Here is an 18,007-nt window from a genome sequence, read left to right as displayed (position 1 = left end):
TTGGTGATGGTGTTTTATTCCACAGTAAATTACACAAATCCCTAAATTGATCAAATGGAACGTTATGGAGATTCATACAAAAAAATTACCAATAAGTAGTGACATATTTTTAAAATTACTTCTTTATAGCTTAAAAGATCTCAGCATTCAGAGAGATGACCCTAAATAGCTGGTCCAAAGCCTCAAAGACTTTGCTACCAGTCCCCACTGGCTAGGCTGGAACTTGCTGAAAAAACCCTTAGAGGAACTTCTTCAGTTCAGGTGCCACTGGGAAGAGGGAAAGGCACAGAGAAAGAGGTTGGATGCTGCCTACAGTGAGGGGAATGTCTCTGAGCCTATCTCAACAATGTTCTCTTTGAATTCCAATATACCATGCATTTTGTTGCTCTCTTCAAAATCATCAGTGCGCTTAACATCCCGTGGATCTTTATTGAGATACTTCTTGATATTATCATCCAGATACCAAGATTCATTCTCATTAAATACCAAAAACAAGAGAGCAAATTCATAATCAACATCACTTCTTCTACCCTTTTCATTCAATACTCCTTCTCGGCATGTAATCAAAGGACCCATCAGACCACTATATGTGTCCTGAAAGAAAAAGCAAACCAAATCAGCTAAGCCATTAAATAATTTAATAACATTTCATTCCATCGGCCACCATTCTAGTGTAGGATCCTGAAACTAGTTCCTAACTGGTCTGTCTCACCTCACCTTCAGCTCATGCTATTGACTACCATCTGATTAATCTCCTCACTTCCTTATTTATAAGTCTTCAGTGATCTTCCATGGCCTTCAGAATAAAATACAAATCCCTGATAGGTGTTTAAGCTCCTATCTGCTCCTCCAGTGAACTTTCTGGCTTAGGTTCCCCTGTTGCTTTCCTTTTGGACCCTGTATGATAGATAAACGGGACTCAACACTTTTCCCACACACCTTCCATTTTCCTATGTTCAGCTTTGTTCATATTGTTCTTTCTTCCTAAACCTTCTTTCCAAGGTCTCCTCTAGTACTTTTAATAGCTAAAGAATTTACCAGATTCAGAGTCATGGTGTGGACATGTAATATTTTTACCACCAAGTTATGTTTCTTTAAGACAAGGATACTTGCATTGTCTTAGTTTTGAGTAGCATCATTGCATGTTACAACTACTCAATAAATGTATTTGGATGCATGAATAAACAAATATTTTTTCCATAATTAGAATTTGTAAATGTATTTTTTAAAGTGTTTTATATGTGTCTATTTCCTGAATTGTTGTAATCTCCAGGGCATCAATTCAAGTCATTTATTCTAAAAGGAAGGTTAAGATAATTCCTCACTTTTTAAAAATAAATGATGATGCTTACATTTCATATCAGATATGATTTTAGTTTGGACTTTAGTTTATGACATATAATTAAAGACCAAAGTAATTTTACATACACCTGACTCAAATCAGTATTGAATCTTTGCTTTTTATTTCTCAGTTATCTATCATTCATTGTTTTATAGTTTCAGTTACTATGTTTGAGATGTGCTTTCTTTCCCAGAGCCCTATAAAGGCTTGTCTATAAGACAAGATAATGCCTTTAAAATTAATAGATTTTTACACAGCCAAAACCATGAATAAAGTATATTGTGATACTCTTTTGTTACCTATCGATATATTTTCTTTTGTTTCAAGTTACTATGTAAATTCTAAATCTGATAATTGAAATATTGGGGCTATGTTTTTACTTCTTACTTGAAATCAAGGGTTAGCAAACTTTTTTGTGGGAAAGTATCAGATGGTAAATTTTTCTTTTAGTTTGTGACCCATACTGTCTTTGTCATCTCCATAAGACAATGTCAATGAGTAGGGGTGGCTGGATTTAACCAATGGGCCATACATCATTCGATTTCCCTGCTATAAATCATACCCACTCCACAGATACCCACCAGAGTTGTGATGACTCAGAGTTTACATGGCAGCTGTGTTACATTAAGCATCTTGGTTGCTCTCTTCACCTTACCTTCACAAAGTTTGCTGTTGAATAGTAAACCCATGGAATACAATTGGGATCAGAGGGCCCTGGCCCTGATCTTTTTGGGACATTCCATCTATAAGTTTTTACTTCTCCTGAAATGAATGAGAAGAAATTGAAAGAAATTTTTACAGCTGCTTCTGCTGCAGATGATTAACCTGCAGAAATGCAAGAGGGTCTTTATATGTTTGGGTGATGATTTATTGCTGGAGGTAGTGCCCATTCCTTATTCAACTTACATCTTGGTTTCTATGGTTTCAAAATGAAATGGCAACTGCAGACTTCCTTCCAGTGTGCCTTCTTCTACTGTCAACTACAATGTGTTCAGGAAATAATGATTTGTTTTACATGACACTGCTTTTCCTCCTCAAAATGTGTGTCCTTGTCCCAAAAACTATCCTTGAGCACACCTCAGTCATCAAGGGTCTCAGTCTTCAACTCTTTTGAGAATCACCAGTTATCTTTGTAAGTTCTCTTGGCTCGGGCCTCACCTCAGACCAATGGAATCAGAAAATTTTGAGTCTAGGATTAGAAAACCAGTATGTTTTGAAAGTTTTCAGGTGGGTAGAGAGATCCCTTTAGAGCCAGAGAAAATCAGAGAAACTTCTTTCCAAATCCCAACCTTATGGGAATTTCTATTTAACCAACGTTTGATAAGCTACTTAACCTCACTGACATTTAGTTTCCTTACCTGTGAACTGGGTTAGTCATCCATCATCATCACTTCAGTCATCCATTATCATTAGCCTGCTGTCAGTGGTCATGACAGCTTGCCCACACCCCTACCAGAGCCTCCACCAATGCCCAATGGACACCTTTCTTCCTCCCTCTGTAGTTGCTTTTTTCTTGGGGGGTGGGTACTGGGGATTAACTGAGGGGCACTTCACCACTGAGTCACATCCCCAGCCCTTTGTTGTATTTTATTTAGAGACAGGGTGTCACTGAGTTGCTTAGGACCTTGCTTTTGCTGAGGCTGGCTTTGAACTTGTTCATGATCCTCTTGCCTCAGCCGCCAGAGCCTCTGGGATTACAGGCATGCAACACTGCGCCCAGCTATGTAGTTACCTTTTGACCATTAAAAATTAGTGACTTTACTTGATGACTTAATAATGAGAAACTTGAAGTTTTCCCACTAAGATCAAGAAAGGAACAAGGCAAGGATCTCTCCCCAGCACTTTCAACATCTTGCTGAAAGTTAGTCCTAACTAATGTAATAGACAAGGAGAGGAAATAAAAGCTATACATAGTTGAGAAGGAAGAAATCAAACAGTCTTTGTTTTAATATTACATGATCATCTATGTAGAAAATCTGAAAGAATTGGCCAAAAAAATCTTCCTGGAATTAATAAGCCATCATATAACATGGTAAAATGCAAGGTTAATATACAAAAATCAATCACTTTGCAGCATACTAACAATTAACAAGCAGAAATTTAAATTAAAAACACAATGCCACTTACATTAGCACTGAAAAACTAAGTAAATACAAAATCTAAACAAAATTATAAGAACCATTATGAGACAAACTACAAAACTATGATGAAAGATACCAGAAAATAAGAGAGGTTCTGTATCCATGGATAAGAAGGTTCAATGTTGTCAAGCTCTCTGTTCTTCTTAAATTGATCCCTAAATTAAAGTCAATCTAATAAAAATTTCTGAGCAAGTTATTTTGTGAATATCAACCCACCAATTCTGAAGTCTATAGGGAGAGACAAAAAGTACCATAGTAGCCAACTCAATACCAAAGAGGAACGAAGTGGGAGGACGGGCACTTCTTAACTTCAGGGCTTACTGGTGGGAGGGGGAGGGGGAGAGCTGGTCAAGGTGTGCACTGTTACAGCCAGGTGAGAGAAAGAAGTTCTGGTGTTCCATTGCACAGTAGAGTGACTATAGTTAACATTAATGCATTATATATTTCAATACAAAAGAGAGGATTTTGAATGTCCACACCATAAAGAAATGATAAATTTTCAATGTGATAGATATAATTACCCTGGTTTGGTCATTACACAATATATACATGTACTGAAACATTGTATTGTACCCTATACATAAGTAAAATTATTGTTAAGCAAAACTAAAACAAGCTAGAAAGCCACAGTAATCACGACATTTGTGGTATTGGTTAAAGAAAATGCAGACAGTGGAAAAAAAAGAAAGCTCAGAATAGAACCACATAAATTCAATCAACTGATCTTTGATAAAGTAGTAAAGACAATCAATGGCAACAAGATAGTCTTTTCAATAAATGGTACTGGAACATCCACATGCCAATAATAATAATAATATAAAAAACTTTGCACCCTTTAGAGAAATTAACTCAAAATGAGTCATAGACCTAAATGAAAATGCAAAGCCATAAAATTCCTAGAAGATAATATAAGGAAAATCCTAGACAGCCTTGGTATAATCATGATTTTTAGATACAACACCGAAGGCACAATACATGAAAGGAACAATTGATAAGCTGAACTTCATTAAAAATAGAAACCTCTGCTCTGTGAAAGACAATGTCAATAAAATTAGGAGACAAGCCACAGACAGGAAAAAATATTTGCAAGACACATCTGATGAAGACCTGTCATCCAAAACATACAAAGAACTGTCAAAACTCAACAATAAGAAAGCAAACAAAGTTACTTTAAAAAACAAAAAAGCAAAGACCTAAGAGATACCTTGCCACAGCTTACTTGATGGCAAGTAAATATATAAAAAGATGTTCAACATCATAGGTCATCTATGGAATTACAAATTAAAATGACTACATATACTATGCACCTATTAGAATGGCCAAAATCTAAAACATCAGTACTGAAAAAGTGTGGAGCAGTGGGAACTCTCATTCATTGCTTACGGGAATGCAAATTGTTTCAGACATTTTGGAAGACAATTTGGCAATTTCTTTAAAAACTATACATACTATTACTATATGATCTCAGTAAATGTTGTCCTTATATTCACCCAAAGGAGCTCAAAATTTACATCCAGGCAAAAAAGATATACATGGATATTTGTAGCAGCTCTAATCACAATTGCTAAAACATGAAAGCAACAAAGATGTTCTTTGGTGGGTGAGTGAATAAATTATACAAACCACAGAATGGAATATTATTCAATGCTAAAAGGAAGCAAGCTATTGAACCATGAAAAGAGAAAGACATGGAGGAAGTTTAAGTGCACATCACCAAGTGAAAAGGTCACATACTGGATGTTCAGGTCACATATAGGACATTCATGAAAGTACAAAGCTTGGTGATGGTGCAAATATCTGTAGTTTCTGGAGGTTAAGGGGAAAGGCAAGATAAACAGTCAGTACACAGAGAATTTTTAGGGCAGTAAAATTTTTCTGTGTGGTACCACAGTGGTAAATACATGCCATTGTACTTTTTTTTTTTTTTTAACCCATAGGGTTCACATACCAAGCATGGACCCTAATGTAAATTACAGACTTTGTATGACAATGATGTGTCAGTACAGGCTCATCAATTGTAGCTACCCCCAGTGGTAGCACTCTGATGGGGAAATTGTTGTTAGGGAGTCTATGCATGTGTGGGGTGGAGGGTATATGGGAAATCTCTGTACCTTCTGCTCAGTTTTTCTGTGAATCTAAGACTTCCCTACAAAATAATGTTTATTAATTTCTTTTTTAAAATTTTTTTAAAGTTTATTTTCCTCAAAGTTATAAAGTTATAAGTTTAAAAGTGAAACTAATTCTAAAGTCATATAAAAATAAATCTTTAGCAGCAAACATTTCCAGCTCCTTTAGCTACTTTTTATGGTAGCTACCTTGATATTTCTAACTAATATGCTTAAAGTTTCTAGATGTTTCTTAGATATGATCTACTGTCCTCCTTATGTAACAAGAGGATTTCACTTTTTTTCTTTTTTAAAAAAATTATTTCTTACCTACATGACAATAGTGGAGTGCATTACATTCATAATTTTTTTTTGCATTACAATTCTTAATACACCTTTATACCACAATGTATCAAATCTCTGTTTGTATATATGGTATGTTGACACCAAATTCACATCTTCATACATGAATTTTGTATGATGATGACCAAAACACAACCAACCAGAGGTCTATGTCCTTTAAAAAGTTTTTCTCAATTACTTCTTTCCTTAATTTCTATGAACTAATCAATTAGGCTTCATGAATTTTCCTTCTCTGAAACTTTTACAAATATTTTTAGGAATATCCCTGAAATTATTCACCACTTAGAACTTTATCATGTATAATCTGCATTACAACTGAAATGATTCATCTTGTCTTTTTCCAAAAAAAAAAAAAACACCTCAATTTTAACAACTTTAGAGAAATGTGTGATTAATAGCTCAGGTCCTAGAGTCAAGCACACTTAGATTCTACCATTACAAAAAAGGGACCTGGCCAAGTTCTTGACCCTCCTGTTATTTAGTTATTTTTTAAATGGACATAATAATACCATTTTTCATCTGTTACAGGATGCAAATTTTTTACATTTTAACTTGTCTGAAGTCCAAAAGTGTTGTTCAATCTGAAGTTCAAATGTGTTGTTCAATCTGTAGCATGTTAAGTTTTAATTGGCATCATGGTTTTCTATAATAGATAAAATAATGATGGGTAATTATGGTGTCAGAATTGATTAAATAAGTTAGCACCTACCTTGCCAGGCTGTTGTAAAGATTAATGAAGGGTTTTTCATTTGTTGCTTTTTTTGGCTTAAACATAAAGCATAGCATTTGACACAAGGTCAACACTCAATATGTGTTAGCCATTATTATTTCTTACTAGCCTGCAAGCTTACTAATGGGCCCGAGACATTTTTTAAATACTTGGTCAATGGATGAAAGAAGATTTCATACCAGGAGGGGCCAGGACACTGACATTAAGATGAGCTCTTCAAGACTCTTCATAGATCACAAAAGAGTGAGGTCTTGTGGCCCCATTAGGATGAAGCAGATCTCTGGCATTTCATACCTGGCTTTGTGATGGGCACATCGAGTCGCTTCCCACTGTCCATATCCTCTATACCCTGGGCTGAGATGGAGTAGGGCCGGCTGGCTTTGTTCTTAAATATGATCAGGATGGTGTCACCCACCTCAGCATGAATCATTGGACCTAAAGGCAAAACACAGGTCTGTGTGCATTATCATTGATCTTTCCAACATCAAAGTAATTTAAATGTAGGTAGTATTAGAGAATAAAACAAGGGTTAGCTTCTTCATTAGTGCACTTCCTTTAGAGGACAATATTGTACAGAATTAAATATCATGAAGTGTGTAGTAATGGGACCAACCTAGGTTCAAATTCTGCCACTTACTAGAGGGGCCTTATGCAAGTCATGTAATCTGAGTTTCCAATTTTCATCAATAAAATGGGCTTAATAATACCTTTCTCATGGGGTTATAGTAAGGGTGAAATAAAATAACATATGTAAAATGCTTGTTTCACTGCACTGAACAGGTAAGGATCAATATGCTTAACTTTGTATTACTACTAAAAAATAATTTCTAAATAAAGGCATATTCATATGATATGGTGACTTTCAGTTGTCACCTTGTGTGTGACCTTTGGTGAGTCTGAAACTGCTTATTTTCTGGCTAATGAATACAATAATAATGAAGAGGATCTCATGAAATAATGTATATTAAAATGTTTGGAATGAGTGGAATAAGATGAGTGGAATAAGAAGTTATGCATTGATTTATGATCAACACAGTGATTCCATTAAGTTGTGCAATTTTCTGTTGGAAGCAACCAGCCTGCATGCCCAAGAAGATGAGCCCACAACCCTCTAGAGAGAGCCTGTGCTAGCCTTACGATGCCATGACCCTCACCATGCCAGATGCCTGTCACCTCAAGATGCTCAGAACATGACACCCCACAATGGCAGAGTATAGCACTCAAAAAAGTCTTCATGAGATCTTACACAGCTTACAGGTAAGTAGACTGCCATAAGGAAGCACCTCAGATCAGATCCCTATGGTTCTTTCTTGGGTATTTGGTGCATTTTATGTGCCCTCTAAGTATTTTAGAATCCCAGGACTCTCCCTGAACTGAAGAAAATAAGTGGATGAGCCTCACCCACCCCTAGCTGAAGGCTGCTGGTATTGCCTCTGATGAAGTCATTCATTTCTTTCATTTTACTGAGTGGAATCAAACTGGGCTCTTTGCAAGCATAACCCAAATGCCTCAGGAGGACCAGCACCTCTCCTTAAGAGGTTTTTGGATACATGGGACCTAAATGAATGATTCCACTGGGAATGACTCATTCATTCGATATGACAAACAAGCTTGCGTGCCAATGTTAATAGGTGAGGGGGAGGGGGGTGGAGCATTTAATAATTCATCAAGCTAGGAGTCATGGTTCTGTGGAAAGTCAGATTGTTTATATGTTAACTTGTATATTTTAAAGCAGCAAAGGATTTCAAGAAGTCCTCTAGATTAGCCCTCTGTTTTAAAATCCTGTCTTTAAGATGGGGTCAGGTCTCCCAGGTGCAGGAATGTGGGGATAGAAAGCAGGGGGAGCTTATCTGAGGGCCAGGCCAGGCAGCTGGGCATCAGGTAGTGCAGAGGCTGCAGGCAGACCCAGTATGTTCGGAGGGCATGGGTTGGGGCCTCCCAAACTGAAACTAGACCTTTCACCCTTGGCACCCATCTCCCATGGGGGTTCCTCCTTTGTCATAAATATTTTTATGGTGCGTTAGTATGGCACTGTGCATGGATAATCTAGGACTTCGAAGAACTCATACAAACACACTGCCTGGTATTGTGAGACATCAACTTGTTTTAAATTAAAATTCCCCAGCTCAGTAAAGGAATGGGAAAGAAGCTCAGTATTATTAGACACTGAGTAGACTGCCCTGATGGAATGAACTCCTGTTTGAGTGTTATCTGGTAGTCTTATTATGCTATTCTTTGTGTGAGCTGAGGACCCAGGACACTCCCTGATAAGGAAGATATTGCACCGAATGAATGCAGTCATGCATGAATGCAGTCTTGCTACTGGGTCCCTTCTCAGTCTTACAGGAAAGGTGTGTGTGTGTGTGTGTGTGTGTGTGTGTGTGTCTTCAGGCATGTGCACACGCCTGGGGCTGACGGTGCATGGCTGAAATCTGTACCATACCCAGAAGTTCTAAGTGCTCCTCTCGCGGTGGTCGAGCTTTGATCTCCACAAATTCTCCATTGGTATATTCCCTGTAAACCACTTTCTTGTACTGAGAGCCAATCCAGTTTTCAGTGTGGTTCATAAATATATCTCCATGTCTGCAAATCAGAAGCATCAAAAATTAAGTTTTTCAGAGTGATTTGGGGGTACTCTGGATCAATGCTCCCCAAACCTGGCTGTAACCAGGGTCTCTCTAGGGAACTGGCCTCTGGGTGTAGGGCTAGGAATTGGCACTTCTAAGGTCTTCAGGTTCTGATAAGTTCAGCCCAGTATGGCCCATGGTCCACCCTTGAAACAATTGCTATCCACTGTTGCCAGGTGTTGAGTGGGGTCAACCTCAGAGATTCTTAAGGTCCCCTTGAGATAGTCTTCTCTTTGTGGCACTACCTAACCTCACACACATATATATGAGTGTGCACACATTTTCACCGTCCTGAATTCCTCCAGGTTTCATATATATCATTCCATACCTCATTCTTTTCTACTTGTAAAGATCTTTGCAGGTTATATTTTGTGTATGTACCTATATGCAAATATAGTTACAGCTGATTCTTCTTATTCATGGCTCTTATGTTCTAGATAGTCATGGTGAACACTGAATTATCTTGTTTCAAGTGTGTTCCTGTTTGAGGACACTTTATTTAATAGTTGTTGGTGATTTGTTAATATTGAGCTCATAGTTAACTGCACTATAACTCATACCCCAATGAAGCTTTGCTAATACATGTATTTTCTCCACAAGTCACATCACAATTTTCTTGATCTTAGAAATTCTGGACAGTGCTTCAGTGCTACTCTTAAGGGGACCATCTTAAACAGCTAAATAGCTAAAATGAAGAACACAAATGCAGAAGATATGGCACTAAATTAAAAGAGGAGGAAGAGGAAGGGAGAGGGGAGGGGGAAGGAAGAGGCAAGGGGGAAGAGACAGGAGGTGAAGAGGGAGCAGGAGAGGGAGAGGGGAAGGGGAAGGGGAAGGGGAAGGGGAGAATAATTAGAAAAAGGAGAAGAGGAGGAGGAGGGAGAAGCAAAAGAAGGAAAGAAGAGAAAGAAAGGAAGGAAGGAAAGAAAGAAAAGGCACTTCTTTACAGTAGGAGAGCTGAAACAGGAAAGCAGGAATGTTCTGGTTGATTGCCTCTGGAAATGTGTGCGTCAGCATTTTTTCACCACCCTGTGAATATCTTTGAATAACCAGAACAAAAGCCAGAATTGATTGAGGTTGTTAAAAATAAATTTTAGCAAATAGGCAAGTTTACAAATATGGAATCCATGATGAGGATCAACTGTACATTTACATGTGTATTTAATCTATCACCAAGGTAGACTGTCACTAATGATTGATTCAAAAAAATCTAAAAGAGCTGGTTGTGGTGGCTCACACCTGTAATTCCAGTTACTCAGGTGGCTGAGGCAGGAGGGTGTCAAGTTTGAGATCAGCCTGGGCAACAGAGTGAGACCTTGTCTCAAAAAAGAAAGAGGGAAGGAAGGAAGGAAAGAAGGGAAGGAGAGAGGGGAGAAAAAGAAAAATATATCAATTTTGTTTCCACATATGATGAGTTTCATCCCCACAACCCCATTAACTGGCTGTATTCTAAACAGAGCCACCTGCCCCACTTACCTGAATTAATTGGAATCATTCTTCATCACTTCCTGCCTCCCATGCAGCTCCCTTTCCTCTATGCTCTCCACTGCAGGGAGAGTAGCCCTAAGCTATGAATTTGACCAAGTCACTCCTCATGGAAAATAGTTTTATGGCTTCCCACTGCAAAACTCCTTGGTTTGGCTCTTAAGCCCTTCATTATCTGCTGTGCAGCCTCCTGATCCTAATTCCCCATCACTGCCCACCCCCCGACTTGCTCTGCTTATTCTAAACATTCACTCTCTTGAACATGATGTGTCCTCTCTTCCATCCAGGCTTTCATACATGTTGATCCTTCATCAAGAAATCCTTCCCACCTCCTCAATTGGTACCCTCTTCACATCCCAGCTCCAGGACTACTTCCTCCAGAAAACTCCCTGGCCACCTGCCCTCTCCCCACCTTTTCCCAAACAGGCTGTGTTGTGATCTCCCATTGCACCCTGCAGTTCCCTTCTCTTAAAATTGCTTCACTCTAGATGTTTGTTCTGTATCTTTCTCATGGACCATGAATTTGATTTAAGAAGGGAACTTGTCTGTCCTCCACATTGTTTCACCTCCAAAAGTGAATCACAATGCCTAGCACATAGTAGGTATTCAATAAATACATATACATCTTCTACCCTAGACTGTATACTTTGCAAAATGTAGAGAATCTTTCTTCTAGTTTTATTTTCCATGAGTCTAGTAATGCTTGCATGGTGACCCGAACACGTCCTGAAGCCATGCTCTATGGGTTTCCAGCTTTCCTCCCCTGCAGAGTAGGGTGGTAATGATGTACCTACCATAGGATTAATGCACAGATCATGTGAGTTAGTATCTGTAAAAACTTTGTTGGGCACAACTTAAGTGCTATATAAGCATCTCATTATCATTTCATGAGGATGTTGAATGAGATGCTGGGCAAAAGCTAATTAAATGGGTCAAGTGTGTTGTAAAGATCCCAAAATATATGGTTTGTAAAAACCTTAACAAAATGCTGGGTTCATCATATACTAATAGCTGATTATTATTGTGGTGAATCCCAGTATGGTTCAAGTAGACACATATTAGTCCACATATTAGCACCAGCAACTTAATTTCCATTTTCAAATTCCTTCCCACTTCACAAACTTCCCTCTTGGAATTGTGATGATTGGCCCATTAGTCCTTTCTGGGTTCCTAAAACCTTCCCAGTGTGTTTTTAGGAAATCTCAAAAAAAGATTTTCAGGTCCTAAGGTGGGGAAGAGGGTCTGTACTGGTTAGGACAATAAATGTTTTAGAAATAACCTGTATCAAGAGGTGGTTCAGAAAATAAATATGATCCCACCATGGTCTTGGGGCAAAATACAGAGGCATAGAAATCAAGTACAGAGGGGCATTTGTCACTGGGATCCTACTTAAAGAGGTGCTACAAATGTGCCACTAGGAGAACTTACCATTTCAATTCTTTGCTAAGTGTTTATCCATAGAACTTGTACTTTGAATATGTGAAACATGTGCCTTATCTCACTTTGCCTTATCATCTATGAGGAATAACCAGAGTGGCAGAGAAGGGGTCCGATTATTTCTTTTCACCCCTTCTTCCCTCAGCACCCTCTATTTTTCCATGTACTAGCACCACTAGTTTCTTGGAGAATGGGTATTTGGTTTAACTAACAAGTAATCAAAATAATGGAGGGTATTTGAAATCCTTCTATCCCCCAGGCAAATCTTCAACAGTCATTCTAATTTTTTTGTTTGTTTTGTTTTCACTTATCCATAAGGTGGCACTGTTATACTCTCTTTTCCAGGAATATGAAACCTCAAAACAAAGGCTAACAAGACAGGAAACAAGTGAGTTAAGATTTGGAATAGCAGTGTGTAGAGTTGTTTGGGTGCATCACAGTCAGAGAAGGATTATATGAGGTGTCCATAGGGACTACGGTGGGGAGCAGTTGGGGGTAGGTGGTAAAATGGGGCCACAAAAGAACATAGTATGTTGCAGAAAATGAATTTGCTTTTTAAAAGATCTATGTTCAATTCCAACTCTGCCAAAGACCAGCTTGACAACTTAACTCTGCACCCAAGTTTCCTCATCTGCATATGAGATTAATATCCAAGCAGCTGGTTGTTGCAAAGTGGAGGGTATTAACTTCAGGGGAAGAGATCTGCAGTCTGTGCCAGACTTCCTCCTTATTTCACTCCATCCCAGGATACCCTGGGGAGCTTGGCCACAGGACTCTAGGAGGGCAATAGAGGACCAGTACTCACAAGCCTGCATGTGGCTGGAGCGTTGCTGATTCTGTGTCTTGTAGCAATGGCTGACATCACTTATCAAGAAGGGTCAATCATGGAGACATTCTGGGTACAGGGCCCAGTAGAGAGATCTGTTCTTCCCATCCTGACTCAGAGACCTCTCCCAAGACAGGCCTCCCACCCCTCCTTGGCTTCCCCCACCTGGATGGGCTCAGACAATGGCTTATCCTTTCTTACCCTTCCCTTCGCTTCTCAATCTTCAGCAGCCCGGCCCCTCACCTGGAATCTATACACTTTCTCTGCCTCCTCAGGCCCCTTCGGTCTTCCCAGACACTTTATCGCTGTGGGATCCACCTCTTCCCCCAGCCTTTCCCCTCTGCTTGCGCATCTACTCAGGGGTCATAGCAGACCAGTCACCACTGGGGAAGGTGTATGAGCCTGTCTCGGAGTGCCCTCAGGACGACCTCGGGTTCCCTTCCAGGGGTGGAGGCTGGCAGCTTCCCTAACCTGTGCTCCTAAGTAAAAGCTTCTGTCTGACGGAAAAAAAAAAAAAAAAAAAAAAAAAAAACCCGGGCCTTTTCAGGGTTCCACCAGTGATAAACGCCTACAGAGCATGCGCATTCCCACGAAGAGACTTGGCGGCTTCGCCAGCGGTACCTTTCCCCTCCTGCGTCCAAGTGCTGCTTTTCGAACTCCCAGTTTTTGTTAGGGGCATAATCCCATTCTACCTCTTCAGCAGCGATGTAAAAGGTTCTTATCATCCCGTACGGTTGCTCAGAAGGGTCCCTGTTGCCACAGCTGTTGACCTCATATATCTGACCCATGCCTCTGTTGAAGTGATGCAAGGTGGAGCAAAACACCTTGAAAATACCTGAAAGAGAAAGGGCTTGGCACTGTGCGCAGCGCTGGGTTTTGTCATTGTTGGTCTGCTCTCAACAAACCTACATATCTTATTCCAAAATCAGTCATAAGTAAGGTAGAACCCAGGGGCGCTTAATCACTGAGCTACAACCCTAGCCCTTTTTAAAATTTTCATTATATATATATATATATATATATATATATATATATATATATATATATATATATATATATATATTTTAGACAGGATCTTGTAAAGTTGCTTAGGGCCTGGCTAAGTTGCTGAGGCTGGCTTTGAACTTGAAATCTTCCTGCTTCAGCCTCCCAAGCCACTGGGATTACTAGTTTGCACCACCAGAAGTAAGGTGGACTTTTAAAGTATCAGCTCTAAATACTTTAAAACCAGACTCAAAGGTAATAAAATGCTTTGATGATATTTATTTATGGAGGAAAAATACCATTTGAAATTAATTTTAATGTAAAAATAAAACCTACAGTGTTACCAAGAAATCAGCTATTCCAGGAAAATCACTGACAAGTATGACTGACTATCTTAGTCCAGCCCAGTTTATAAAAACTAATTACCATAAGATGAATATCCCAGACAAAGCTCAAATTAGGCCACATTTCTGAAGTCATGGATTTTGCCCTCAAGGATTTCATAAATTGTAAAGCACAATAAAACTGTAAGGTATTATTATTATTAAAGCCAAAAGTATTACTTCATTAAGATCTTGAGCAAAGGAGGTTCTCATGTCCAATGGTAGTATTTACATTTTTCTGGATGAAAAGGAAAAAAATCAACTAAATAAACTAAATTTCTCTATTTAAAATAAACAATTATGGGGTCATAGCTCAGTGGTAGAGTGCTTGCCTAGCATGTGTAAGGCACTGGGTTCAATTCTCAGCTTTGCATGTAAATAAAAAAAAATAAAGCCCCATTGCTAACTAAATATATAAATAAATATATATATATATACACACAATTTTATTTTTAATATATATATATATTTAAAAAATAAATAAAATCAGCAATTATGTCTGAGTGAAGGTAAGTAATGTTTTTAAGCTGAGTTTTTTTAGGCATTGGTATCAGATAGATATATCCTAACTGAACTCACCATAATATATTGGGAACAAAATTATTGAAATTATTAATTCCCAAAGAAATTATTGGATCAATAGATCTTCCCTTTCTTTAATGGACTGCTCTTAGTGATGATTAGAATTCCTATCCTTAACCATCTTTAAAACACAAAGAGAGCTTCAATCTTGCTATACATGTAACTATAAATATTGCTATATTATTATCCCTTCTAGATAAGCAACAACAGTTGTTTCAAAGGGTATTAAAACACCCCATTGCACAGGATCCTCATAAAGAAGGGTCTTTGCAAAAACACAGAGAAGACACCTCTGAAGGCAAACTTGGAAAGACCTCCTTCTGCATGTGCTTTTCCTAAGCAGCCCATAGTCAAGGGATTATCTTCTCTAAGAGCAAAGAGAAAACATCTGAGTTGCAGGCTACTGTCTGCTCTACCCACTCTTTGAACACTCTTCCCAATTTACAGATGAGGAACAGGAATTAATGAAATGACTGAGCTTTTAGGCAGTTACAGATTTATGTTCAATACCAAACTAAACCAGAAAACATTGTTATGAAGCTTTTTAGAAGCCTGTGGGGCATATGAGTAATTGGCTCAATGGTCAAGTACCCCTGAGTTCAATCCCTGGTACCAAAAAAAAAAAAAAAAAAAAAAAAAGAAAGAAAGAAAGAAACAAAAACAAACAAAAACATTGTGTTGTTCAAGGCATCCTTTGGTTTGGTTTGGATTGGGTGACTCATAATTGATCACCTATAGTAATGTAGAGAGGTTGAACACTACAGGAAATTTACAAGTTTACAAAACAAAGATTGTAGCACTCGCCAGGTACTATAGTGCACACCTATAATCCCAGCAGCTCAGGAGGCTGAGGCAGGAGGATTGTGTGTTCAAAGCCAGCTTCAGCAACAGTAAGGTGCTAAGCAACTCAGTGAGACCTTGTCTCTAAATAAAATACAAAATATAGCTGGGGATGTGGCTCAGTGATTGAGTGTCCCTGAGTTCAATTCCCAGGACCCACCCACTCCATTCCCCTACTCCCTGAAAAAAGATTGTAGCACTCCTAGTGTTTACAGTCCTTGGGCAAAGGTTTTGAAACTCAAGCCTCAGGTTATTAATTGATGACACATAGGCATCTAAACTGCAGTTCCAGTAAAGAAGTAAGAGGTCCATTAATAAATGAGAGTCAGCAGTTACTCATTTGGGGTAGCATATTTGTTTCTTGTTAAGACTGATGAAAAAGTTGGATTGGAAAAAACATATTGAATGCCCAGAGTACTCTTGCTGTCCTCACTTTTAATGTGGCAGCTAGCATATGCTCCCATGTGTTGCTCTACATTTTTAGTAAAAATGTTCCAGTTATCTAAATAGTTTGAAATCTTTAAAGGAAGAAGTTTCATTTCACATTGGCATTTCACAGGGACCTCCCTGGACTACAAAACACAACGCAGCTTTCCCTCTGGGAAAACCAAGAGTGCCCAAATGAATAAAAATAGAAAGGTCCCCAAATAACTCATACAAAGGCCACTAAAAGTCCCTAGGAATGGGATACCAAGCTAAAGTTATGACTACATTTATACCTACAGAAACTAAAGTCATCTACTGGGCTATCCAAGCCTGGAGGTGTTTCAGGGCAGCAGCTAGAATGATGTTCGTGCTTCATGAAAGCAAAATATGTCTTTTCTGAGGGTTGAATTTTCACACATATGAATTAGGAGCATTCACTAGGGATTTGTGTGGCAAAGTCATTTAGAAGACACTCACTTCTGCTTTGTAGATGCCTCTGTCCTTTACACTATGTGTTTAGATTAAAATAGCCAGTATTCTCTGACTTGAATAAAAATTATTTCTATACCTTTCAAAGTGCCTAACATCTACAATTGCATCTGGGGGAGGAAGCTCTGAGACTGAGTAGGAATCTGGTCACCTGAGATGGACCTGCCAAATTTACCTGCACGGTCTGGCTGCATGAATACCGTTGTGGACACGTGGGGAAACAGGGTCAGGGAATCGCGATGAGTCCCTCGTAGGTGGATAGTGTTGCCTTGAAAATAAACTCCATGCATGTCTGTGTCAGTGCCCATTCCAATCAAATGCCAGGAAACTCTGTCCTTTTTGCACATACTTAGGCCTGGCTGGTTGCCATACATATAGCCATTGATAGCTAAATGGAAGGGAGAGGACAGTCAGAGCCCACAATAATTATGTCCACATACTGAAACCACACTACTTTAATGAACAATTATCAGGATGTTTGGGGAAGGATGTTTCAAGTTAGTGAAGAGTACAGAAGACCCTGATTATCAGAGAATAAATAGTACTAAGGAAGAAGCCACATGTGGAATCAATTTAAAATAGAGACCAAATTTAACAATGAGTAATAAAAATGCACTGAAATTATTAAAAAATTTAACAAACATATACAAGGACACTAATTCTAAGAATCAATAAGGAATAAATAAGGTTTTTTTCTTGCATAATATTTCTGACAAAATTGTTTAATGGCATGATATAATATCCCTCACTTTACATTTTACTTTTACCAACCACAAAGATCATCATTCTTAGTAAAAATATTTGACTTCACTGTTCTCTCCAAATTTTCTTGATATAAAAATAGTTTTCTTTTGCAATTCTTATGCTGTCATGTCCTCTGTTAAATATCTCTTCCTTTGGTTGTTAATTCCTTTAACTCTGCTAAACCTTCTTTGCAATGGCTTTGCATTCAGTTCTAGAAGTTACCAGACATCCCTTTACTTTTTTCATGAATTCTGCATAAATTAAAATACTTTCAATGAATTGACATGGTTTGCATGTCTAATCAGTGGGAAGGAGTTTTTGGAGGGGGAGTAAGGGAACATTAAATTCATAAAAATTAGCTCTGAAATAAATAAGTTTGTTTTTTTTTAAAGAGAGAGAGAGAGAGAGAGAGAGAGAGAGAGAGAGAGAGAGAGAGAGAGAATTTTAATATTTATTTTTTAGTTTTCGGTGGGCACAACATCTTTGTATGTGGTGCTGAGGAT

General features: G+C 38.4%; 1 protein-coding gene across 2 annotated transcripts in view; it reads right to left on the bottom strand.

The window, feature by feature from the left end:
• The window catches only part of Hephl1 (hephaestin like 1), a 68,526-nt gene that overhangs the window by 5,264 nt on the left and 45,255 nt on the right, over positions 1 to 18,007 (bottom strand). For both annotated transcript variants that reach the window (XM_026396116.2, XM_026396117.2), the window contains exons 11-16: positions 16,936 to 17,148; positions 13,678 to 13,891; positions 9,125 to 9,264; positions 6,976 to 7,116; positions 1,998 to 2,104; positions 372 to 594 (exon numbers count right to left, since the gene is read on the bottom strand). In XM_026396116.2, the coding sequence (XP_026251901.2) occupies positions 372 to 594; positions 1,998 to 2,104; positions 6,976 to 7,116; positions 9,125 to 9,264; positions 13,678 to 13,891; positions 16,936 to 17,148 (1,038 nt within the window). The remainder of the gene's footprint in view (positions 1 to 371; positions 595 to 1,997; positions 2,105 to 6,975; positions 7,117 to 9,124; positions 9,265 to 13,677; positions 13,892 to 16,935; positions 17,149 to 18,007) is intronic.

Source organism: Urocitellus parryii, chromosome 4, assembly GCF_045843805.1.
Source record: "Urocitellus parryii isolate mUroPar1 chromosome 4, mUroPar1.hap1, whole genome shotgun sequence".
In the NCBI taxonomy this organism is placed as follows: Eukaryota; Metazoa; Chordata; class Mammalia; order Rodentia; family Sciuridae; genus Urocitellus; species Urocitellus parryii.
Note: the sequence above shows the minus strand (reverse complement) of the source record. Positions and strands in the feature narration are given on the sequence as shown.